Source organism: Phaeodactylum tricornutum, chromosome 25, assembly GCF_000150955.2.
Source record: "Phaeodactylum tricornutum CCAP 1055/1 chromosome 25, whole genome shotgun sequence".
Taxonomy (NCBI): Eukaryota; Bacillariophyta; class Bacillariophyceae; order Surirellales; family Neidiaceae; genus Phaeodactylum; species Phaeodactylum tricornutum.
Window position 1 is genome coordinate 131,962 of NC_011693.1, and position 24,088 is coordinate 156,049.

General features: G+C 52.9%; 10 protein-coding genes across 10 annotated transcripts; 6 read left to right on the forward strand and 4 right to left on the reverse strand.

Annotated features, from left to right (window-relative positions):
* Positions 1-31: 31 nt before the first annotated feature.
* PHATRDRAFT_56615 (predicted protein) lies at positions 32-823 on the forward strand. Its single transcript, XM_002184617.1, has one exon. The coding sequence runs from the start codon at positions 124-126 to the stop codon at positions 757-759; it is 636 nt and encodes a 211-aa protein (XP_002184653.1). The 5' UTR covers positions 32-123; the 3' UTR covers positions 760-823.
* A 195-nt stretch (positions 824-1,018) lies between these two features.
* Positions 1,019-2,316, reverse strand: PHATRDRAFT_49867 (predicted protein; the record flags this gene model as incomplete). The annotated part of the gene is made up of 2 exons (XM_002184704.1): positions 1,576-2,316; positions 1,019-1,469 (listed from the first exon to the last, which is right to left on the reverse strand). Exons 1-2 carry the CDS (start codon positions 1,869-1,871, stop codon positions 1,019-1,021), a joined length of 747 nt encoding a protein of 248 aa, XP_002184740.1. The 5' UTR covers positions 1,872-2,316.
* A 581-nt stretch (positions 2,317-2,897) lies between these two features.
* Positions 2,898-4,363, forward strand: PHATRDRAFT_30690 (predicted protein). Its single transcript, XM_002184618.1, has one exon. The coding sequence runs from the start codon at positions 3,006-3,008 to the stop codon at positions 4,179-4,181; it is 1,176 nt and encodes a 391-aa protein (XP_002184654.1). The 5' UTR covers positions 2,898-3,005; the 3' UTR covers positions 4,182-4,363.
* Positions 4,364-5,650: 1,287 nt separating this feature from the next.
* Positions 5,651-7,831, forward strand: PHATRDRAFT_49869 (predicted protein; the record flags this gene model as incomplete). The annotated part of the gene is made up of 1 exon (XM_002184619.1): positions 5,651-7,831. The coding sequence occupies one exon, from the start codon at positions 5,651-5,653 to the stop codon at positions 7,829-7,831; it is 2,181 nt and encodes a 726-aa protein (XP_002184655.1).
* A 32-nt stretch (positions 7,832-7,863) lies between these two features.
* Hlip2 (high light induced protein 2) lies at positions 7,864-8,681 on the reverse strand. The gene has a single exon (XM_002184705.1). The coding sequence runs from the start codon at positions 8,478-8,480 to the stop codon at positions 7,971-7,973; it is 510 nt and encodes a 169-aa protein (XP_002184741.1). The 5' UTR covers positions 8,481-8,681; the 3' UTR covers positions 7,864-7,970.
* A 944-nt stretch (positions 8,682-9,625) lies between these two features.
* On the forward strand, positions 9,626-10,289 carry PHATRDRAFT_49871 (predicted protein). Its single transcript, XM_002184620.1, has 2 exons — positions 9,626-9,751; positions 9,899-10,289. Exons 1-2 carry the CDS (start codon positions 9,679-9,681, stop codon positions 10,165-10,167), a joined length of 342 nt encoding a protein of 113 aa, XP_002184656.1. The 5' UTR covers positions 9,626-9,678; the 3' UTR covers positions 10,168-10,289.
* Positions 10,290-11,652: 1,363 nt separating this feature from the next.
* PHATRDRAFT_16376 (predicted protein) lies at positions 11,653-12,521 on the forward strand (the record flags this gene model as incomplete). Its single annotated transcript, XM_002184621.1, has 2 exons — positions 11,653-11,951; positions 12,062-12,521. Coding segments are annotated over 2 exons (759 nt in total), but the record flags the coding sequence as incomplete, so codon positions are not given.
* Positions 12,522-12,582: 61 nt separating this feature from the next.
* On the reverse strand, positions 12,583-14,700 carry PHATRDRAFT_49872 (predicted protein). Its single transcript, XM_002184706.1, has one exon. The coding sequence runs from the start codon at positions 14,252-14,254 to the stop codon at positions 12,617-12,619; it is 1,638 nt and encodes a 545-aa protein (XP_002184742.1). The 5' UTR covers positions 14,255-14,700; the 3' UTR covers positions 12,583-12,616.
* Positions 14,701-14,958: 258 nt separating this feature from the next.
* Positions 14,959-17,544, reverse strand: PHATRDRAFT_55114 (predicted protein; the record flags this gene model as incomplete). The annotated part of the gene is made up of 1 exon (XM_002184707.1): positions 14,959-17,544. The coding sequence occupies one exon, from the start codon at positions 17,542-17,544 to the stop codon at positions 15,691-15,693; it is 1,854 nt and encodes a 617-aa protein (XP_002184743.1). The 3' UTR covers positions 14,959-15,690.
* Positions 17,545-21,870: 4,326 nt separating this feature from the next.
* PHATRDRAFT_40689 (predicted protein) lies at positions 21,871-22,761 on the forward strand (the record flags this gene model as incomplete). The annotated part of the gene is made up of 1 exon (XM_002184622.1): positions 21,871-22,761. One exon carries the CDS (start codon positions 21,871-21,873, stop codon positions 22,759-22,761), a length of 891 nt encoding a protein of 296 aa, XP_002184658.1.
* Between the last annotated feature and the right edge of the window lie 1,327 nt (positions 22,762-24,088).

The following is a 24,088-nucleotide window of genomic DNA, read 5'->3' on the forward strand; positions in this document are numbered from 1 at the left end:
ACGACCACAACAACAACGGATCGAGTGACTCCGTATAGGTAAATTGGCGACGGTCTACTTTTTCCTGACTCGTCCACTCACCGTCGCACGCACCCGCATTGAAACCGAATCCAAATCACCGTCATGCCGAAGCTTTTCCTGGTCGCGTTCGCGACCCTGACGGCCGTCCGTTCCACCGCGGCCTTTACCGTCGTCCGGTCGCGCCGCACGGCGACGACGACGTTATCGGCTTCGCGTCGCGACACTCTCACGTTCACCGGTACAGCGGTCGCTACCGCGCTGTGGGGTGGTGAACGTCCGGCGCACGCCGACATTGACTACGCCCGGGTACAAGATTTGCTCGGCAACGTGGAAGCCACGTCGCCGCAATCGTACGCTGCGCCCGGAGCCCGCCCCAAATGGCTCGAAGAGCCGACGGAAGACTTTAAACGGAACGAACAAAAGGCGACGGAGTTTAAACGCGCCGCTCTGCAGCGGAAACAAGAATTCCAGGCTATTCTGGATCGCTTTCAGGAGGAACCCAACGACGAGACCATCCTGGCGTCCGATTTGGACGATCTCCGACGACGCGTGAAACAGAACGGCGGCTTGCCGCAGGGGATTAGTAAAGAAGATACGGTGAAACAAATTCGCCGGCGCAAAGCCCGGAAACCACGGTACTGGCCCACGCAGGTGGAAATTGCCTATCAAGACTTGGTGAGCGAAATTCTGTACCAGCAATCGCCCAACACCGACCGGGATATGGACAATCCGATGTAACGGTTCAGAACGACAGTGCGTGTACCGGAGCATGGTTGGCAGACGTCACGCTTGCTTGGGCTCCGAACATCGCTACAACGTCACGATACGAACGTAGCCTTTCCGTTGTTGAAGGTTCGGCTACCACGATCTACAGTTACCGATAGGCAACGCACGGAACCAAAACAAGCTAATACCAACAGAACGAAACGTAGAAAACAACTAGTACTGGTGAATTAAAAACAGAGCCCGGTGTAGGAGTGTGTCGTGGTTGACTCGCTTAGGCCGTCTTTTTGGACGCGACTGGGGATTGGGTGCCAACGTAGCGTCCCACAAAGAACTGCAGAAAGAGAAATAGATAGGATCCGTACATGACAAAGGCGGCGGTGTTGTTTTCCCGTTTAATTCGACAGGATTGGTGGTCGGCGGCACGTGCCGAGTAGTAAAAGCCAAGGAGGGTGACGGCGACGCCCACGACCATTTGCGATATTTGCATAGTCGTGACAATCATGGGATTGAGCCAACGGGGTCGGGCTCGGATGGCCATGAGAAAGTAGTATCCGTACATGGAGGCGTGGACGGTGTAGTTCATGACGACAAAGAAAATTCCCGGCGGGGATTTGGTGACGTAACTGTGCCAGCAGTAGAGGAGGACCGTAATGTGATGGTACCAGTGTAAGAAGATGAGTTTCTTCTTGTTGACAATGATGAATACTGTATCAATGAGTTCACTGGAAAGGGGTATAAAGGCCAGCAAGTGTCAGTATCTGTGTGTGTGTGTATGTATATATGTGAGTCCACCACCGCCCCACACATGTCTGGCAAAAAGAAACGTACGGGAATTTGGACAGAATAAAGAGTTGTACCCACAATCCGGTGGATCCGGATCCGTAGGTGGCTTGCGGATTGGCGCAGAGATTTTCCCGGAGCGTGAGCGTCGCGAGGTTGTGTACAAGCTGGGGAAAGGTCCGGAGCATGCCGACGAGGGAAAAGAGGGCCAGAAAGAGATTCCAGGCCGCGAGGGAGGTCCGCGCCCGGAGTGGTTCGCGTGTGCGAAAGTAGGCCTGTCCCGCCACCATCAAGAGTCCGTAGAGTAGGCAGGCGCCAATGGGAACCAACGGATGCGCTTCCATCCATTGCGACACCGGAATCGGGTCGTAGTACTTTTCCACACTGCCAGGGAGGAACGAGACATCCAGACCAAACGTGTCAAGTGTGAGACCAAGGAATCGTGAGTATGCGACGGTATATATATGTGTGTGTGTGTGTGTGGATGTACGTATATAGCTCAGTGTGTAGGGGGGTCGATAGCGTGACTTACGACAAGTAGAATCGATCCAGTTCGGGATGAACACAAGTGAATTCTTGGTAGGCTATACCCTCGCCATTGTAGGCTAGGCAGGAATCTTCTTCGGCGAACATCGTGCGGCAGGCAATGGGAGAAAAAGACAAAGCTGGTACGAAAGTCAAGGAAAACGAATTCCGAGTTAGGCAGTTGGTGATGTGTTGTTGGGTGATGTGGGGGACCAGAAAGAGCGTTCGTAGTTTCCAATTACTGGTCAATGGACTCGTTGTGTCTTGGCCACACTTTCCAACTAAAATTGTGCCGAGAGGACCGTCGAGACGGAGACGAGACGGGTGGGTGGATGCGCCTGGGTAACGACCCCGAATTAGAGAGAAACGAGAGTGCTTCCGTTTCCAGTGGAAGCCATTCCGTTTCCTTGTGTCCCGTACCAACGACTTCGACGGCGTTCCCGTTCGTCGCGCTGGCGCGCATCGCGGCGGGCGTTCCGCGTTCGAATCGTTCGAACCTGGGACCGTCGGAACGACGTCCCAACACGACTGGATCGACCAGAAACCCTAAACCCTCGATGAGATGGGGGGCGATCCAACCGGCCACCGCGAACGGCCGATCCAAACTTCAACACACATCGAACAGAGAGAGACACGCCTTGGATTTTCCCGTTTCGTTCCGTCGGCCACTTGGTCCAACCAACATACTACGGTTCGTTCGTTCCACGGATATCGAGACGTACCGTTCCGTACCATATCATACGGTCTACGTAGACGTTGACCGAACTCTTTATTTCGAACGTTACAGACACACACACATCAATCCTCGTCACACAGATTCTTCCAATCACACCCTCCCGTGTCCAGCGCTTGTCGAAATCGTCGTGCCCTCGCGCAAGAGTTGGTGTCGCAGACTCCATTGTTGTAACTTGCTGTAAGTTCCACTGTATCTACACGTTATATATAGATACAGAATGAGTGTGCGTCGGTTCCGTGGACTCCTCGGAGTGTGTCTCGTGGCGTCCGTCGCGGCCTGGGCCCCCCGTCCGCGTCCCCGTCCCGTCTCGTCGGTTCTCACCGCCCACACCGACGCCAGTCCGCTGGGCACGGCCATCATCGCCGGCGCCACGGGCTACATTGGCAAATCCACCGTCCGGGAATCCCTCCGCCAAGGCTACGACACCTTTGCACTCGTCCGGGACGCCACCAAAATCGACGCCAAGACCAAGGCGGAGTACATGGACGGCGCCCACATTATCGAATGCGACGTCTGCGACGAAGCGCAGCTGCAGACCGTCTTTCGGGAGATTGCCGACCGCACCCCCGACCGGAAGGTCCAAGCCGTCGTCTCGTGCTTGGCCTCGCGCTCGGGAGTCAAGAAGGACGCCTACCGCATCGACTACCAAGCCACGTTGAATTGTTTGAATGCGGGTAGAGCCGTCGGCGCCCGACACTTTGTCCTGCTCTCGGCATTTTGCGTCAAGAATCCGTGGTTGCAGTTCCAGCAGGCCAAACTCAAATTCGAAGCCGCCCTGCAGGAACAGTCCGATATGACCTGGACCATTGTCCGTCCCACGGCGTTTTTCAAATCCGTCTCGGGACAACTAGAAGTCGTTCAGGGCGGCGCGCCCTTTGTCATGTTCGGCGACGGACAAGTCACGCGCTGCAATCCCATTGCCGAAGCCGAACTCGCACAGTACCTCATGGACTCGGTCACCGACCCGACCCGCCGGAATCTCGTACGCAACCTCGGCGGACCGGACGAACCGTTGACCATGCGCAAACAGGGAGAAATGATGTTCCGGGCCGTCGACAAGGAACCCAACTACTTCTACGCACCCCTCTGGATTTTTGACGTCATCATCAACGGACTACAGTTCCTGGCCGACGTGACGCGCAGCGAACAGTTGGAAGACGCCGCCGAAACCGGCCGCATCGGTAAATACTACGCCGTCGAAGACATGCTCACCACCGATCCGGAAGAAAAGTACGGAACCGTGACGCTGCAGGAACACTACAACCGCATCGCCGTCGAAGGACAAGAGTACGACCCCTACACTACCATGTTCGCCCGCGCCCGTGTCGGGAAATTCGGCCCGGAAGAAACCGCCGCCGAAATCACCACTACCGAACCCGTGACCGGCAAGTAAACGGCGTGTGGGAACGGTCAATCGGTCGCTCACGGATGGTGGGCAAGGGAGATTGTGGAGCGGGCGTGCACTCACACGCTTTCTGGTCTACTTTAAACCCTTACCACGACCTCCCAGGCCGTCGACCGTAAATACTATACATACAACACACTAACATCCACACTTACAAAAACACTACTCTTACACAATGTATCATATCATATCATACGTATGTATCACTGTCAATGCCATTCATTATACATATATGCATACCATCCCCTCCGGCGGACAGCAGTGGAATGGGGTACACATGCCCTCCGAAATCTTTTTTCTTTGTAGTTCACAGTCTATCCCATTCCAATGCGGGATCTACCATGAACTCGCTCCCTGGACAGGTGGTGGTTGTCTTTTAGCTAGTTACGATAGTTACGATTCGTGATTTTGTTACTGTCCGGTACATGTTAGTATATGTTGTCAACGTTTGTCTGCTTTGGGTTCCCTGTGCCAGAGGTCTCGGCTCATGACTGACTATTCGTGACTACCTAATTCCGGGTTCTTTATGAAAGGGAGGATTTGGGTCTGACGTCGCACTCCGGGACCGATCCCGAACCCCCTTCACGCAGACGACAACGAGGGCTTGGATAGCCAGTGTATATGACGTGTCCGAATGATACCGTTGGGACCTACCTACTTCTAGCTAGAGTGTCGGTAGTCCAGCAGTACTAGAGTGATAGTAGAAGTAATAGTAGTACGTTCGTGGAAGTAGATAGATCGCATCGAGATACGATAGGACGGGGGCGGCGGGGCGGGCCTTGCCTTGGCAGCAAGTTTTGGGATGCGCACGCCAGCAACTCACGTACTCTTAGACACAGCGCGGGAACAAAAAACGGTACGCTCGAAACATCTAACTGTACGATAAGTTCGGGCCCACAATCCCTCCCGAGAAAGACCCATACGGTACCGAGGAAACGTTTGATTTCTTCTCTCCCTACCCACCGTATCGTTCTCGGCATTCCCGTGTCTATTTAAAGAGTAGGGAAAGAGGTCGTGTCGTAGTCGTAGTGTAAGGTATCGTACGAAAGTCGCGAGTACGTTGGGGAGTTGTTGTCACCCTGGAAAATTCGGTGTTCTCTCCCCCACTCCGCAAGGTATCTTTGGAGGGAGGGGGAGGTCCACACCTTTTTTCTGTCTCGTGTTGTCGACGACTGGTGACGGGAAACTACATCTACCGCCGTTCCGACGCGGGAGATAGAAAAAGGAAGACTACCCCCCGAGTCATTGTGCGTTTTTCCCCCATGCGTGCACCTCGGCAACGACAGCGTCGTACGGTACGATGCCCAAACGAACCCGACACGGCAAACCTTCCCACCGTGCCGACACCGATCCCACGTATCACCAGCACTCGTCCGTGTCGAGACGAGGACGATCCGAGTCGGCAACAGCCCTCCGGTGGCGATCGGAACGTCCGATTGTCTCTGGAAGATCAAGAAATGAGAGCTTGGCACGTTTCCGGTGCTCTTCAACAGATTGTGGGCAGTCAAAGTGTCCTTTCGCAAGAACTGGTGCTGCTCCAGGCTGACGTCGATAACGTTAACGACGATGACGACAACAACAGCAACTGCCACGACGATAACGATAACGACGACACTCCGGCGGAATCGGCACTCGTACCGTCCTCCGAGCCATCGACTTACACCCCGCCGTGTCCGACTCGATCCCGGACGGTCACCGCCAGTATCAAGACCAAGACCAGGCATCGAAAGCCACCACCACCCGCCATTGGCGTTGGCTCAACCGCAACGGCAACTGCCCATACAACAACAACAAGAACAAAAGTCACCGACTCAGCCCTCGACGCGACGTCTCCCATCAAGGCGGCTCGACGAATCGGTCTCGTCCTGACGCAAGAAGAGGAGGAACTCTCCGATTCTGGTGACCCGATGGATGACAATCATCCACCGCACGGTACCACCCGTGTCTCCGACCCGACACGATCCGCCCGGCTCGGATCGCAACAGCCCTTTTCTTCTTCCAGGGCAACCCGCCCGGTACCAATGCCCTTTCCCGGGTCTCCCGCATCGCCCCCGGCAGCGTCCATTCTACCGACGACGTACCTCGAACTAGGACAAGGAAGCTCCGCGTCGCCACACACCAGTGGAAAGCTACCAGTCTTGGCGACTTCTCCGGAAGCGTTGTCGTCCCCACTCAAGCCGTGTCGTCTCTCGCAAGAGTCCCGCTCAACGAAAGTTGAGCGTAGATCGACCGACCGGGAAAATTTCGAATTCTCATTCTCGCAAGAATCGGCCGCATCCACCAACACCACGGATCCCAATCTGGGACCGCTCCTACACGCCATTGCCATTCAGCAAACCGGTCTTTCCCAGGAACCTTTGTTCTTCACATCCTCTCAAGATTACGTCTATCCGACCGTGGTCCTACCGTCCCAGCTCTCCGAAGAAGCCGAAGAAGAAGAAGACTCCCCTTCCGACTTTTTGCTCCGTCCCCGCAAGTCGCGTCGGCAGCGAAAACGGAAACACGAACCGATCGCCAGTGAAAGCGACAACGAACCGTTACCACCAACATCCAAAAATCCAGCCAAACGAGCTTCCACGAGCTCCACCAAGAAGCCACCAGAAACCAAACGGGCAATCAGCGAATCCGCCAAAGTTCTCAAGCCTACCTCCAAGCCTTCCACGACAGCGCTCCCATCTACATCTCGAACATCCACTAACCCCGCCGCTACCACACTGCCGCCATCCCCCACACGATCGAACCCACCATCAGGAAATCACTCTTCCGACCTTTCTCGGCTCCAAAGCCAGCCATCCGCTCAAACGCAACAATCGCCATGCCCCACGACATGGTCCGTAAGCTATTCCATTCCCAGTCCGAACTCGGCTGGGCAGAAGAGCAAAAACAATATCAAGAACAATATCAAGAACGACGCCCAACTCAGGCAAAGCAGCACTGCGTCCGCGGGCGCTACCGGACCGACTCCGGAAGTACAAAAGGCGGCACAATTGGCCGCACGGGTCCTACATGATCCCGACTTGGCCAAGGCTCTCTTGTTGCGCATGGCGTTGGTCCGGGAATCACCCCGCCCCGCATCTCAGCGCGTCGATCCGCCTCCCGGAACCATCCTTGCGGAGCACTTTGTCTGGGCCAAGTTTCCTTCTCTCGAGAACGTTTTGAAACTCCACATGCTGGACTACTACCAACTCTCCATGAGCAGTTGTCAATCCAACGCGCAACAAGAGTACAATAACCGCCTCGTGACGATTATTCGCGGTCACGTGTATCGCAAGGGCTGGACGTTTTGTGATCGATACCGGAACTCGACGGAGGTGAAACCACTCCGGGACCGTATTCGGTGTTACTACAAGACGCACATTCAGAACGCCAAGAAGCGGTTGCGAACAATGTTGCGCAATCCGACAAAAAAAGCGAGTGCGAAGCACTTGGTCGCGCACTACGATTTGATTCAGGAAACGGTGGAGACGAGCGGCAAGGTCCAAGCCGTGGCGGAAACGTACGGCTCGGCTGCGAGCCACTCGCCACCACGGGGGAAAAAGTCCCCGAAGCGACGAATCGAGGCGTCGTCGCGACGGAATAAGGAAGCGAGTGAGGACTCTCTTAGTGACGAGGAAGAAAGGGCAACGCTTCTTGTTTGAAGTATCGTCACTCTTCGATAGGTTATTGTTGTAGGGGTAACTATTTTGAATTAGTAGCATGGCATAGTATTACGAATCCAAGTTTGCTGGTTTCGCAGTCGGGACCGTACGAGGGATCCCAACACGCGTGTAGGAGCGTTTATCCATCAAATCCAATCACGCCCGCAATCCGAAGCAATTCTTCCACTTGTCCCGGTATCGTCACCCCCGTCCAGTACTCGGTCAACAATCCGGTAACGAGGAAGAACATGGCGAATCGTCCGTTGGCGAGTTCGGCCTTGGAAACGAATCCGGTCTTGAGGGAATCTTGGTATTCCTCCCACTCCCGTTCCTTCCGCCAGGTTTCTTCCAATTTATTGAGCGCCGTAACTTGCGTCGCGAGTTCAATTTCGTTGAGCACGATTTTTCCCGGCACGTTTTCGACGATCCAATTGTCGTCGCCACCGAAGCGTTCGTCCCAGTCAAAGTCACCCTTGAGTTCGGGGAGTTCCGGGCGGTCCGGATTCATCCGGGGTTCCTCCAATTCCCGATCCCCGAGTGCCTCCCACCGACGCGTCCCGATTCGGGACGCGGGATTCGTAGTCGACGGAACCCAGGCGTGCAGCGTAGGCACCACGACGCACCAGAGAAACGCACACGTCCACCGCATGTCAACGGAATGAATGTAGATATGTATATATATATATATGAGTATATGAGTGTATGAGACTCACGGAGACTGTCAGGAATGTGACGGAATGTGGGGAACAAGAGCTCGAGACGCAACGGAATACGCCAAAACTGCAATCAAGATCCGGACGCAACAATCGATGAGGGGGTCGTTGGATCGGTATACAGCAGGATGATATCGAAACCGATGCGGATGGATGAATCTATCTAACAGAGGGACACCGTGACTGTGGTGGTGGGTGTAGATTTCTGACTGTGCGTACAGTAGTTAATGAAAAGGGAGACGGCGTCAACCGTTCGTAGGATGTGAATGTTGCGATGTGTTGCGCGTTAGTTACCGTGCCATGTTTAGCCCGATCCGGAGGACTGCGGGGAATGGGCGGACAGCTTGCGGACGGTGTCGTCCACTGACGTTGGTTTTCGGGCGGATATTCATTCCTTGCGTCGTAGTGACTCGTATATTCCTATAACATAACCATCTCCCGAGACACAACCCAGCTGTGTAGGTATCCTCCCTTCCTGCATCGATCACTCGCAGTCCGCGAACGTCAACACTGAAATCGCCACCTTTTACTGGAGCAACGACAGGAAGAACGAACAGAATTTCCAGTATGGACTACCTAGCTAATAGAGCTATGAATAATGAATAATGAGGGCAGTATTGGTAGTGTACGGCTACTTGGACCGATAGACGGTCTGGTCAACGCCCGTGTGGCCGAAGCCTACCTACTCTACGACTTGTGTGATGTCACGCAACGTGAGGTTGTCCTCCGGAAAAACGACAGACGTCGGTGCCACCACGTCAGTCTTTCTCGAATTGGACGAGTACAGGTAGTCTATTAGTAGGAGTAGTAGAAGAGAGAGACTACGGACGCTTCGTACACGACACCACGTGCGGTTTGGTGCTCGCTCCCGAACCGTCGTCCTCCAACCCTTTGTTGGGGTAAACCACCGGGCATGCCCCTTTTTTGGGGTTTGGGAGGACTCTTCGTACGGGTACGCGAGTCACGTCACACTCCCCACGACCGCCGTCGCGGTCGTCCCGCACGTACACCCATCGTCTCAAGTGGCACCGTTCCAACCCGAAGAGTTCCATAAAACAAAACAAAAGCCTTTCCCACTCACCACCACACTTCATCGCACCAAGAAACACAGCTTCACGTTACGGTCTCTTCATTATGTTTTCCCGTATAGCTCTTCTTACTCTTTGGGTTGCTGCCGCTCTGGCACCGACGAATGCCTTTACCACCGGTACGTGACGACGAAATGCGTTCGCCATGTTCGAATCGTGGCCACACGCGTACGGACGGCCGGCACACACTCGCACCGTGACCAATCACCACACACTAACACACACTCACCTCTTGTTTTGGAATACTTACTTTTGGTCACGTCCAGTTCCTCCGCTGACGCGTGTGGGTGCCACGGCGTTACGGGAGAAGCGTGCGGAAGATACCGACCAGATCCAGTTTGGCGGCGAGCGCGGGGTCAGTGTCGACCAGGACGGCAAGTCCAACGTGTGGGCGATTGAACCCAAGGTCGAACTCGAAACCAAGTCCAGTGAAGAAAAAACGCAGGGGTTGCTCGTGGCCGGAGGCGGCGTCCTCGCCGCCGCCGTGGCGGCCGGAATCATTCTGACCAATCTGCCCGATCCGAATCAATTCTAAAATACTTCTATACACACTCGACGGTGTGTCACTGGAAACGTTACCGTTGGGAAGCGTGAACGAAGGGCTTTTTGGTGGTGGATGCAATTGCGCGGGAGTGGTGGAACGACACGAGACCCACCAAGAAAAAGGAATGAAGGAAGGAATTGAAACAAGACTGAATCTGTAAAAGCTAATGAACCCATCTACGTACCTTGACCATGCATAGCACTATACTGTAATCTACCGTAGACTGGAGAGGAACGAAAGGAAGTATGGTGGACGGGAAATACGACTATAGTACAAGTCCCATTGCTCGCTATAGTGAACTTACTGTTCGAGGTACCGTCAGCACTTCCGTATTTTGGTAGGAACCGACGTACGATACCGATCCCAACCCCAAGGAGGGGTTGGATGGCGCCCATACACGGGATTGGATGAGAGCGGGATCGAAACGGGGAATCCCCAAGTCCCCTCCCGCCCGGCACACCGCGCCAAATCTCCGACAAACCCCGTGTTCGATGCCACGTCGATGCCGCTTTTTGGGATGGTTCGAAAGCGGGAACGGGGGTACCTTATTACCTATACCAGTCGATACCCGTACGTGTGTCCCAAGGATTGGGATGACAGCGTGTGCACGCGAAGCCGCTGTCCCCCAAATGACAAAAGCACAGCAACCCACCAACCAAAAGCAACCACACCCTTCCAGTTACGGGTGTTAGGTCTAACCTACCGTACCGTTACCCACCACACTGGCCATTTCTCGTTTCTCGGATACCTTCCCTACATTTCTCGGCTTTACTCACCCCTCCCGTACACACCCATCAACAGTGGTAGGCAGTGTCGAACGACGAAGTCTTTCTTCCACACATACACTCACACACCGTGCTCGCATTGGAATTCGACTTCGCTCCAAGGATTCCCGAGCCATCTATCATCCGGTCGCTCCTACCCATCTAGTCTATTCGTTCCATCCATCCAACTTTTCAAGGGCACACAGCAAGCATGAAGTGGCATCCGTCCGATAGCTCACAAGCCTGCGTCAAGATCAATAGTGCCGGCTTGCCTTACGAAGAATTCAGTTGTCTCTATCCAACCTACGGACAAACCTACTTTGCGTACGTCGAACCCCAGTGTTGTCGTTGTCGTTGTTGGTTATTGAGAAGGGTATTCGTGCAAACAAGCAAGCATTGGGCAAAGCCAAGCCATCGTCCCCGTTCGCCATCGGATGGAAAACACGAAAGATGCCTCTGGGATCTTTTTCCGTTTCGACAAACAACCCCATTCATCATCTCGAGTATGCAATACTCGTACGCCTCCGGAGCACCAAGTGAACAACGTACCAAAAAAATTTATAAGCCAGAGACGTGACCTTGGGATAGTGTTTCCGTAACCCTACCACGAAGCCAACACGCTGTCATTGTCACTCACCAACTGCCGCCTTGTCGGTTTTCTCGTTTCCTTTCCAGTTTCGAAATCAATGCGGACAACTCCGGCTTTCGCAATTGGATGGAGGAACGCCCGTGGATTCCGCTCGTCGCTCTCTTTTTCTACGCCACCGGCATTGTACTCGGCCAGGCCTACTTTGCCACCCGCGACGCTTGGAATTGGCGGCGGACCATGGCGCTCTGGAACCTTTCCCTCAGCGTCTTTTCCTTCGTAGGCCTCCTCCGCGTCGCACCCGCACTCGCACACAACGTCTGGCACTACACGTGGGCCGAAAATCTGTGTCTCGATCCCGAATCGCACTTTGGGTCCGGATCCACCGGATTCTGGGTCAACCTCTTTGTACTCAGCAAGATACCGTACGTCCACGACTCGAACCCCGCCTCCGTGTATAATTCCTGACGGAACAGTCTCCCACACGACGAATCCAGTGCGCACTCTCACTCCCGTTCCTTCCCAACCTCTGTAGGGAACTGATTGACACCTTTTTCATTGTCATTCACAAGAAAAAACTCATTTTACTGCACTGGTACCATCACATTTCCGTACTGCTGTACTGCTGGCACAGCTACGTGGGCAAGTCCCCACCGGGCATTGTCTTTTGCGCCATGAACTACGCCGTCCACGCCCTCATGTACTTTTATTACTTCCTCATGGCCGTGCACCGCAAACCGGCCTGGTTCCAACCCGTCTGGATCACCGTGGCGCAGATTTCACAAATGGTCGTGGGGGTCGCCGTCACCGTAGCTGGCTGGTACCTCATGCTCGTTGCACCGCCGGCGGAGGGTTGCTGGCTGTCTCGGGAAAACAACCTCGCCGCCCTCGTCATGTACGGATCCTACCTGTTCCTCTTTCTCCAATTCTTCGTCGGCCGGTACTTTGGCAAGCGCAGCAAGAAAGTAACGAACAAGACCATCAAGAAAGAATAGAGAACGGCGTCGTTATTTGAACATAAGAAGGCGTTCGTTTCGGAGATTTGGTTTTTTCTCTAACGCTATACTAAAAGTCACAACTTACAGTTAAACTACAATACTCTCCGCCCTTTAGGTCTTTGACTACAAATGAGACAGAATTGTATGACAAATACGTGCGCGGCAACGAAGAAGGCCATGGCCAGGCAATACTCCGTTCCCTCCACGACCGGGAACGGTCGGTGGCGAAGATTCCTGGGAGGGTAGGGCCTAGAGAGTTGCGGTTCCCGACGCAAGGCTTCTCCAGTCATCCGTCGCGAAAAACGACGTCTGCCCTCGCGGGATTTCCCTTCTCCCGGGTGAACGCCTTCTTCTTTCCGATGCCCCGCGTTGTGTCGTGCCACCTGTGCTTGAATGTCGGAGGCGTCCCGGCGGGCGGCCGCGTCAATGGCTCTTTGCGGATCCACCGGTGTACCACGGGGCAACTTGGGCGATCGGTGTGTGTTCCGTGACGAATTCCGGCGATTGCGTGATTTCTCCCCGGCTTCTTTACGCGCTCGGTAGTCAGTCGACGGCGGACTCCATTCCAGAGTCAGTGTGTCCATACGGTAGAGTTTGTCCACGTGGTCGGGTCCGGTGAGTGCATACACCCCGTACACCGAAACGGTTCGCTCGGTGTGTATCGTCAGTTGCGGCCAGGCTGCGGTGTTGGACAGCATTTCCTTGGTGATGACGGTCCGTTTCCCTCCACACGCTCCGTCCGTAAACGTGGCTCCCGGACTGGTCTCCAGCACCAACGTGTCGATGGTCGACTCGTTGACCGAGGCGTCCCCACCGGGCCGCGGTGACCAGTACAGAGACAGTTCCGCCGGTACAGCGTCCACCTCCGTTTTCACCCCGAGTTTCCCGTACCGATCGTCCGTGTCCTCCACGACGAGTCGCGATCCCATCCCCACGGCGTCGACGAGTGTACCACCATCCGTACAACCTTGTTCCGTCCCAACCTCGAACCACGTCGGTTCCGCCACGTGCGCATCCCCCGGATGGTTGTGTTCGTTCGCATGTAGTCGTATCACGACGGCTGGAGTCAATCGTACCGCGTGGTGTCCGGCCGCCCAGCCACCCCACACGGTACACACGTCTGCTCCCCGCACCGATTCCGTCGTCGGCGGAGGAATCGCGAGCTGTACCGTCTCGGATCCCCGTCCCGCGATGCGACGTTCGTCGTCACAACCGCCGTGGACGAAACGACAGCCTTCGGTTGTTTGGACGACGAACTGGTAGTCCTTGACGTGTGTGGATTGTGGTGACAACGGTGGTGTCGGTACAATTTGTAGGGACAGCAGGATTGGATGGTGCGACGAGGACACTGGGGTGGCTATGGTGAGGCTCCCGTCGGCGGCTACCGTGTGGTCCGCAACGACGACGTGGAAGGAAGGAATCGGTTCCTCCCCATCGACGACCTCATTATTGGCGGTTTCTTCCTCACCCGCCGCGACTACCAGCTGATTCATAATGACTTCGGTAGTATCCAAATCCGTCCTACATCCAGTCGTGGACAAGAGATACGAGGCAAAGGCGTCGACCGTGCAGCACCCGTGCGGGTGCTGGAACGCCGGGAGAATCACGATCCCCACCAGAGTCAGTACAACCGCCACGGGAATGGTGCTACTGCCGAACCAAAGGACTCCACGCGGTGAGGACGACGACTGCCGGGAATTGTACCGTCGAGTCGAGCGCATTCCGGACATTGATCTTCGTATTCGTTCCGAACTTTGGCTTTGCCTCGAATCACCAATTCGAAATGAATCGAATCCGTAAATACGTCGTCGTCGTTGCAGTACGCACACCCAATGGACTGGGGCCAAACACAGCAGACAGTGATTTCCACTTGGCCACGAAACGATCGGTCAGAGTGGGGAAAATCGTACGCCTTTTTGTCGCACACTGTCGTTCACCAACAACAACGTCTCCAGTATCTGTGACCAAAAGTCCACACGTTCGGGTGCCGTTGTGGCACGCCTCGAAGATTCAAGATTCGTACACGCCACCCAAGCAACAAATATATACAATTTGGGAAGCGTAGGTGTCGTCTGTTGGGTTTGCAATGGGGGGTTTGGGATGTCGGGTTTTTTCCCCTAGTCGAGTGGGCTGTGCACTGGACAGAGGCGCGCGATGGTGGAATGCCTGTTTCCGGTACTTACCTACACTGCTACCTACTTACACTGCCATCATCCATATTCGTCTATTGCCCTACCCTCCCATTCCAGTCATTTTCACTCGAGACCGAAACAAATCGTGACTGTAACATAAATTGATATTCGTGGTTCGTAGGGAACCGGTACAAGCATAAGTGGAATATGCAAAAAATGTCAATTGAATCCAGCCCCTGGCTACTTTCCTTTTTATCAATGTCCAACGGCACGGGAGAAAGCGATTCCAACGACGCATCGTTGGACTTGTGAGCAGCATTCTACTTTACGGAATTGCATTCATACTACAGTAGCTGGTACGGAAACCGTAGGCAACAGGGCGCTCCATCGATTTCTTCTTCCCCACGGGAACGTTGTTCGTTGGTACATTTGTATCTGTGGCACATCGATTGTTGGACCGAGACGCACACTTCGTGATCCACGAACGGATCATCCGTCCAATTCTCGAGGGTGACGGCGCGTCCACAATAATCGTATTTTGTTTCCTCTCCTCCAAACTTCCCCTAATCACAACAAGGGAACTCATTGATCAATGCTCGACCAGAACATCGTTCCATAATTTTGGTCTCGTTTCCAGTGGAACATACGTAGTAGGCTTCGCCCTGGAGTTAGTTCGGGAAGCGCCTGTACGGTACAATCAGCATCTCACTGTCAGCAATCCCTTGGCGTTCACAAAGAAGGTGGCAAACAGCTCTCCATCGCAATCATTACGTTTTCTCGACTACTACCACAATCACTCTTACCATTCCCTTTCCGGCTCGGCACCGGTATAGTCGCTGCCAACGAAACACACCCTCCAAGCACCACACCATGGCTCTCCGGTACGACCCCCTCTTCAAGGCACGCACTTTTTCCAGTCCGCCCTCTGTTGTAGACCATCCCAAAATAGCAATGACTGCGTCACTGGCGGCCTTATCGCCGGCCCGGCTCCGCCGACCAACCCATACAGGAGACCGTGAGGTTTTCGCTCGCGCTCACGTTCGCCTGGTCCCGGCTGCTCGACGTGACAGATCCTGTCGCAGCATTTCCAAGTCGGCCAAGGCTTCCCACACGGTGCCCGGGACGTGCGCTTGACTCCGTTCCATGGTCATGCAATAGTTCTGCAACACGTGTACGTCGGATTGCACACGGCTAGCCCACTGCGATTCCAAAGTAGGTGGGGAAGCTTGTGATTGCCGTTGCGGCGTCGACTGACCGTTGTACACATTGGCGGGAACCGCCGTGTCGTCGTTGCGGTAGGGAACTTGAGTCAGTGGGTCATTGATCGCTGTTGGAGTGTCGTGCTCACTGTCCGGAAAGGCGTCGGAGTAAGGGCGTTCGAAAGCATCCGTGGCGCGGTGATGTTGTTGCTGCTCCCATTCGTCGTACAAGCGTTTGCTCAACGACTGCGTCGTGTGTTTCGCCTGTTCAAACTTTTCCTTCACCGCTGATAAAGAAAAGCGACCCACGGAAAAGACTCCCGATTCGTTGCCAGCCTCTGACGGAAACGTTCGTTGGGGGGTCGACATCAGAGAAGCATTGGGCTGGCTCCAATTACTATTGACGCTCCCGGTTGGCGCGGAGTGCGGCACGGCGTACGCGGGTATTGATGTAGCTGGCGCGACCGGTGTCGTGGCCTTGATGGGTGGCAACGGTATGCCTTGTTTATGAATAACCTTTCGAGATAAATCCAGCCACCGTTGCACGTTTGTCTCGATGGGCAAATTCATGAGAAAGTGTAACGCATCTGGATCGGTGCAAATACGATCACGCCATGACAACAAACGACCCACAGCCACGGCTTCCAAAACGGTCACCAGCGTGCTGCCTTCGCCTACGTAAGCAAAAAGTTCATCCCACAGAGACAAAACATCCGTGACTTCGCGACTGTACATCAATCGCATCCATTTGGTCAGATACAACTGAGGAGGTACGCCTAATTGAGACAGACGTAACGCCAGGGCAGCATCGTACGTTTGCACGCCTTGCAGTACACGTCGGGCGCTGGCTTCGAGTGGTTTTTCGTGTTGACCCGGTAGAGGCGTTGCGTCGTAGACGCACTCAATCGATGTTAAAATAGTTTCGAGTAGTTCGTACGCATCGGAAGCAATTTGCTCTTGGCTGGTGGCGACGGCAACGAGACTCTCCTCTGCTTGCTGGTCCAACTCCAAAGCGAACAAAATGTAGGAAGCAATTTCGTGCATGCCTTGTCGATAGCCAATTGCCTCGGCATGAGCACAGGCGTAAATGTACAAGACACGGCGCAACGTTTTTATGCGCTCATCGCTAGTACCGCTACTGGTGGGTATGCCTGCCGTATCCTCGTCCTTCGAAACAACAACACCAGCAAGATTTTGGGATCCATTTTGTCCGGAGCCTTTTGGGGGCGGCAATCTCGCCAGGTCCTTGTCAATCATTTGCAAGGTGACAGCATTTTCATCATAGTCTTCCGATTCGACTAAAGTCCGTCCTTGATCGCTAGCCCCACCTTTTCCGGCTCGATTGCGCAACGCCTTTTCCTTGCGATACTTTAATTCCAACGACTCCAGACGTTGTTGTTGTTCCGATGTTTCCCGGACCAACGCCGTGAGCGGATCCAGATCTGGTACTACGCCACCGTGTGCCAACTCTGAAACCTTCGATGCGGTCGCGTTGGGCGAAGCTTTGTTGGCGGTGGGGTCGCCGTCGTTGTCGTCGTAGGAGGGGTAGGGGAATTGGGCAACGAGTTGTGCGAATGATGACCTAACTACGTTGGTATGCGGCTGGGGCCGGATTCTCAACTGCTGTCGCCAACGAGCCGCGCGGGATTCGACAGGAGCAATGCTGCTACTGCTGCTGGCGTGCATCATAATGAAGCTGATTGCTGGCGGTATCTTCCACGAGAGGACTTTTCCTGGTCCGCTCTTGCACTAATGGAAGCTTGAAAAAAAATCTGTTGCTCGGAGGAAAGAGGAAATGGCAGCTCCGGCAAAATAGCCTGGATTGAAATTTCAGGATCGTTCAAGAGAGATCTGAGGCAAGATACCGTAAAGGCTATCTATATCATACGTCTTCTACTCTACAGAACTGACCAATGCAAGTACAAGGCGAATACAAAAACTGGGTGGTACAAATTCAGATGCCTGCGCCCATTGCACAGAAACAACGTTCATCACATGAAAAACTTGTTATACTTGTTTCCTGTGCTTTTTCAATCGGAGCACAGCGCCTGTTATGCGCCCGACTATAACGAATATGTAAGAAAAATTCGTATCATTTCGATCTCGCTACCATAATACCAAAACAGTTTAGCCTTTATTCCCATTTGCAGTTATCCAATGTTAGTCAGATGATTGTGAGCTTACTATAGATAACAAACCACCTAGCAATCGTTTTCCATACCAGAGAACCTTTTTTCTGTGTCATCCTGGGCATGGCGAGATGGACGCACCGAAATGCCTCGCTCATATAAAGAGATCATGGCAAGTCCTCCGTGAAACTGTTCTTGCCATTCGGAGTATCTAAGTTTTGCCGAAGTCTAATAAAAACGAGAAGACATAATCTAAATATTAAATATAATCGTTTGTCAACGGCGAGAGTTTTGGAAGATCCTGATCCCGGAAAAAATAAAATAAAATAATACAGCCGTGCACTTGACAGAGGCATAAATAGGGAAGAGACATGGATGGCGTCCGCCGATAATGACCACGATTGGCTCCTCAAATTAGAATTTGTGTATCCAGCGTTCTTTGGGTCCGTACCTGCCATCCACATTCTTGAACGAGAGCATACAATTGCAGTTTTCCCGATGCAACTTGATTGCCGCACTATAAACATGCCAAGAATCCTCAAAAAGATTGTCGATAAATATGTCGTGTTTGAAATCATTCACACATCACCAATTTTTTAATGACCTGCTCAGACGACTTATGTTGTGTTTCCCTATCTATTTCCCAACAGCGGTTTCACCAGTATAAATCGAAAAAGCTGAAGCGTTCTAACTGAAGGCGAGAAAGAAAATCAGCCGAATCGACTGAGAGCACGCAAACAAACCCGCAGAGAGGCGAAAAGACCCCACGAATACAAGACTTCGCTTTCCCATAGAGTGAGAAAAGCTCCCGACTTGGTGCTTCTCCCGTACCTTTCGTGATTACATTCTCTAAAACAGGGGATCAGCGTCGTCGAGACAACTACTTCTTGGTTCAGCCCTTCCGTGTTCCTTGTGGGAAATAACAAGTTGGGGAAAAAATGAGGTTGAAAGAAAAGTCCACGAAGGCCCTGCCAAGCCAGCGCCCAAAACTCGAAGTGTCAAATGCAATGGACGACGACGAGAGAAACGACAGTGTCTCGTTATCGGACAAGTCCTCGTGCAGTTCAGACGGTGGCGTGGAAGTTAGCGCCGCCACCAAAGAGCAAGACGAAACCAAAGAAATTCAGAACCTTTCCAGAAACGAGGTAAGCAAACACAGACTGTGTTAACAAAGCATAATAAATTATCGCAGAACAAGCCTTATCAAGACTAACCTTGGCGATTTTACCATTTCGCTTGTCTGTTACCACAGACCCGCAATATTCGCTTTTGGAGATTGATCGTAGTCGCCCTTTTACTTGTTTCCGGAGGAGTGCTTTCGGCTTTTACATATAAATTCCTTCGGCATGAGGAAGAAAACGACTACGTAGACGCAGTAAGTCAATCAAGTTCTCTGCAAATGCTTTTCAAGGCGTGTGATTAATCGAATTTGCTGATTCCTCTTGCTCTTGTGTTTCAGTACTATCTATTTGCGAATACCGTGCGCGACATAACCAAGTTTCGGGTCGAAAACATGGTGGAAGCATTGGACTCTTTAGGTGAAAGCATCACCGCCCACGCAATCGATCAGAATCTGACATTTCCCTTCGTGACGCTTCCTATGTTTGAGGTAGCCGGTCGCCACGCAAGACGCCATTCTAGAATGGAACTTCTTTTCTACGCACCTTTCGTATCGGGAAACGACAAGACAGCTTGGGAAGAGTATTCCGTCGCAAATCAGGGGTGGATCGACGAAAGTCGCACAATTACGCTTGGGAACGACGAAACATTACAAGGGACTTCGTATTTCGACATGGACATTCCCCCGTTGATCTTCGAGTTTTCGGCAGCAGGAACATACGGTATATCAGAGCCGGGGCGTGAGCTTTACCAGCCGGTCTGGACAGCCTCTCCTCCGCCGTTCACAACATCTCTGCAGAATTGGAATATGCTTCAGGTTCCCAATACGATTGAGACCCTAGAAGCAATTGAAATTATGAGAGGTAAGTTCATTCACTCACAAGCACAAACGCTAGACGTTGATCGACTTGTTACAGGAAAACTCACTTTTTGCCTTCCAATAGACTCCGCTTTTCTGCCTGTTGAAACTGATGCCTATGCTGCTCCGATCAGTGGATTGTTCTGGAGCGATGAGGACCACGACGCTTTTCATGCGCAATTCGTTACCTCCGTTGGCAAAGAAACCACCGGCGAGAGACCTCATGCCAGCTTTGCCACACCAGTATATGAAAACCTTGGATCGAGAAATTCTGCTATTGTTGGAACAATATTTGGTATTCTTGCGTTTGACGCTTTCCTTGCCGATTTGCTTCCCGACAAAATCGACGGAATCTATTGCGTCTTACAGAATTCCTGCGACAAGCCATATACATATGAGCTTACCGGAAATCGCGCACTTTATCTGGGAGAAGGAGATTTGCACGACAGCGTTTACCAGGACTTGGAAGTCCGCATCGATTTCGAAGCCTACCGCAATATGACACTGGCTGTTGAAACTGAAGGACACTGCATGATGTCGCTTCATCTCTACCCTGGAATAAAATTCATCAATCAGTACAAGAAAAGTTTGCCCATTGTCTTCACATTGATTGTGGCATGTACTTTCTTGCTCATGTCGGCGACTTTTTTCATTTACGATCGCTTCGTATACCGAAGAAACGTGAAAGTTGTCGATGCGGCCGTGCGCTCGCGTACAATCGTTTCGTCTCTATTTCCTTCGAATGTGCGGAAACGCATCTACGAAGACGCCAAGGTCAAAAAAGATGCGATTGACAATCAAGCCTCTCACACCCGATTGAAAAACTTTCTCAATTACGGGGAAACAAAGGTTGAAACAGAACCAGGCAATCCAAATCGCACAAATGCGTTCGAAAGCAAACCGATAGCTGAGCTGTTTCCAAATACCACGGTAATGTTTGGAGACATTTCGGGTTTTACGGCCTGGAGCTCTTCCAGGGAGCCAACTCAGGTTTTCACACTTTTAGAGACTCTGTATCATTCCTTCGATAGTATCGCAAAAAAGCGCCGGGTCTTCAAGGTTGAGACGGTGGGTGATTGCTACGTTGCGGTAACAGGGCTACCCGACCCGCAAAAGGATCATGCTGTTGCGATGGCCCGCTTCGCTGTGAATTGTCTCCACGAGATGCAAAACTTGACGAAATCGTTGGAATTATCGCTGGGACCGGATACAGCTGATCTGTCTCTCAGGATCGGGTTGCATAGTGGGCCCGTGACAGCTGGTGTTCTACGGGGCGACCGATCGCGGTTTCAGTTGTTCGGTGACACTATGAATGTTGCAGCTCGTATGGAATCCAACGGATGTCCCGATCGCATTCATTTATCACAAGAAACCGCCAACTTGTTGATCCAAGCAGGGAAACAGCGATGGCTGACTCCGCGAGAGCATGTGATCGTAGCGAAAGGAAAGGGTGAGATGCGAACGTTTTGGTTGTCGACCGCCGCACGATCACAGGGGACTTCCGCTGCTGATTCAACGCACAATATTGAGGAGGGCAGGGGGCTCCACTCATCCAGCTCCATCATTGAGAGTTGTGACACCAGTGAAGAATCAAAGCAGCAAATGATGAGACTCACCTCTAGCAAAGCTGCAAGATTGATCGATTGGAACGTCGACGTGCTTGCTCGACTATTGCAACAGCTCGTGAACACGAGAAATACCTCCGGTGCAAGTCCCTTGACTAATGAAGTGCTGAACTTTTCCGTTCCGAGACAACCGGGAGCGACCATTTTGGACGAAGTCGCCGAGACTGTGCAGTTGCCTCCTTTCGATGAAAGCACTGCTACTCACCCGCTCGACGCCGAGACCAAAAGCCTAGACAAAGATGTGCTCAAACAGTTGCATGAATTTGTCTCCAATATTGCCGCAATGTATCGAAACAATAGTTTCCACAACTTTGAGCACGCATCCCACGTCTTGATGTCGGTCGCGAAGCTTCTATCCCGTATAGTGGCACCTACCCAAAACCCGGCGCGTCTCGACGAAACCGAGTCTGCCATTGCTTCGAGGCTGCAACATGACCACACCTTTGGGATCACTTCGGATCCATTGACACAATTCGCCTGCGTTTTCTCGGCGCTCATTCACGATGTGGACCATCCGGGGATTCCCAATACAGAACTTGTGACGGAGAACACGAAACTGGCTGCTCTGTACGGAGGAAAGAGCGTCGCCGAGCAAAATTCGGTGGATCTCGCCTGGGGCTTGCTCTCCGACGACGCCTTTACGGGTCTCCGCCAGACAATATGCCCTACCAACAACGAACGCGACAGATTTCGGCAATTGGTGGTAAATGCGGTCATGGCCACGGACGTTATGGATCCGGACTTGCGTTCGCTCCGGAATGCTCGATGGGAGCGTGCGTTTACGCATTCCATACGCGAAGGCGACGGTGTCAATCGGAAAGCTACGATTGTAATTGAGCATTTGCTACAGGCTTCCGACGTTGCTCACACCATGCAGCACTGGCATGTCTACCGCAAGTGGAACGAGAGGCTGTTTACGGAGATGTACCGAGCCTACGAGGCTGGTCGTTCCGGAAGCAACCCGGTCACGTTCTGGTACACGGGGGAGCTGGCCTTTTTGGACCAATACGTCCTACCGCTGGCGCGCAAATTGAAAGAATGCGGTGTTTTTGGTGTATCCAGTGATGAATGTCTCAACTATGCCGTGCGAAATAGAGCAGAGTGGGAACGACGTGGAGCGGAGATCGTTTCGGGGATCCAAAAAAAGCTTGCGGAAGAAACGTTGGGAAAATGAATTTGTGTAGTGCGGACCGAGAATGATTCGCGTACCATCTCTAGAGAATACATGTACAGCACTGCACTCTAGAGTAGCCTAGACGTCGATGATATAAAGTCAGCATTTCACCGCCAATACTCGTCACGGACGGCGTGTAGGTCTGGAAGGAGGACGATGCATCCATGAATACCCGTAGACTTTTAGATTCGTCTTGCGTGTTTGTTACTTTACAGTTACGTTCTGTTTTTTCTCGTGTCGAGTTCTCCGTGTTACACCAATTTTTGGTAACGCCGATCTCCCCTGCCGAGCAATTCGGCTCGCGACCAAGTGTACATTCCGTACGGAATGAAAACAACAAAGACGAAGAAAGTGGACAGGCCCGCTGCGTCCAACTCGAAATCGAGATTGGTAATTTCACGCTTGCCGTTCCATTCCTCAATAAACTTGTTCTTCTTGACGGCCATGCGGGCGGGAAAGGCTCCCGCCATGCCGCGTTGTGTCGATCGCGTCACCGCCGTACGACTCGTGCGTGCGAACGTCGACGATACCCACATATCTGAGATCAATGTTGTCGGAACTGGTGGTGGTGGTGGTGATTGATAGGATTATAGTAGTTTTGTTTCGTGTGTGTAGGTGTGTGTGTGTAGGTGTGTGTAGGTGTGTGTAGGTGTGTGTAGGTGTGTGTAGGTGTGTGTGTGTGTGTGTGTGTGTGTGTGTGTGTGTAGGTGTGTTGGTAGTGTGTTACAGTTCGTTCTTGTGTGGAATCGCGAGAGATTGCCTCCGGCTCCCGCTGCCGCTGGTACCGTACGGCTGCTACGGTGGATACGGTAGTGTCGTGGCGACGCGAGGAATTATAGTTCCAGTCCAGTTGCTGTGGACAGGTCCACTTCCAGTAGAAGATACCCGGATGTCAAAATGTCATGCGGGTCACGTCTGGGGTCGCACTTGCCGTTCCCCTCGGCCCAGTTCTGCCTTTTTACCCCAATGGTATGAGATATTTTTCTGCCAACGAACACCCGTTCCGAATTTCTGCCTTTTTTGGTACCAACAAACCCTTAGTCTTCTACCAAACGCCTTGTTCCGACTCTATCGAATACTGGTACAACAGGCCTACTTACCGTGACTTCCCGCCCCTCGTGAACAATTCCTGGGAACGCGTGCGTCGTGGCCTCTCCCCAACCTCACAGTCCGTATCGTAGCCTCCCTATACGTGCACCATACCGGGGTTTGTTGCGTGCACACCATGATGCAATGGTACGCCCCGACCGTCCCGAGGATCCCCCGGTGGTGTCGTGGTCGCTATACGACCTACCGTGGCTATACGCCAGTAACAGCGTGGCGGCGG

Excerpts from the sequence above, each read along its gene's own strand:
- Hlip2 (XM_002184705.1), bottom strand. The coding sequence starts at position 8,480 with ATGCGGTGGACGTGTGCGTTTCTCTGGTGCGTCGTGGTGCCTACGCTG.
- PHATRDRAFT_56615 (XM_002184617.1), top strand. The coding sequence starts at position 124 with ATGCCGAAGCTTTTCCTGGTCGCGTTCGCGACCCTGACGGCCGTCCGT.
- PHATRDRAFT_49872 (XM_002184706.1), bottom strand. The coding sequence starts at position 14,254 with ATGTCCGGAATGCGCTCGACTCGACGGTACAATTCCCGGCAGTCGTCG.
- PHATRDRAFT_49871 (XM_002184620.1), top strand. The coding sequence starts at position 9,679 with ATGTTTTCCCGTATAGCTCTTCTTACTCTTTGGGTTGCTGCCGCTCTG. Across the intron at positions 9,752-9,898 it reads GACGAATGCCTTTACCACCG|TTCCTCCGCTGACGCGTGTG; the intron begins GTACGTGACGAC and ends GGTCACGTCCAG.
- PHATRDRAFT_30690 (XM_002184618.1), top strand. The coding sequence starts at position 3,006 with ATGAGTGTGCGTCGGTTCCGTGGACTCCTCGGAGTGTGTCTCGTGGCG.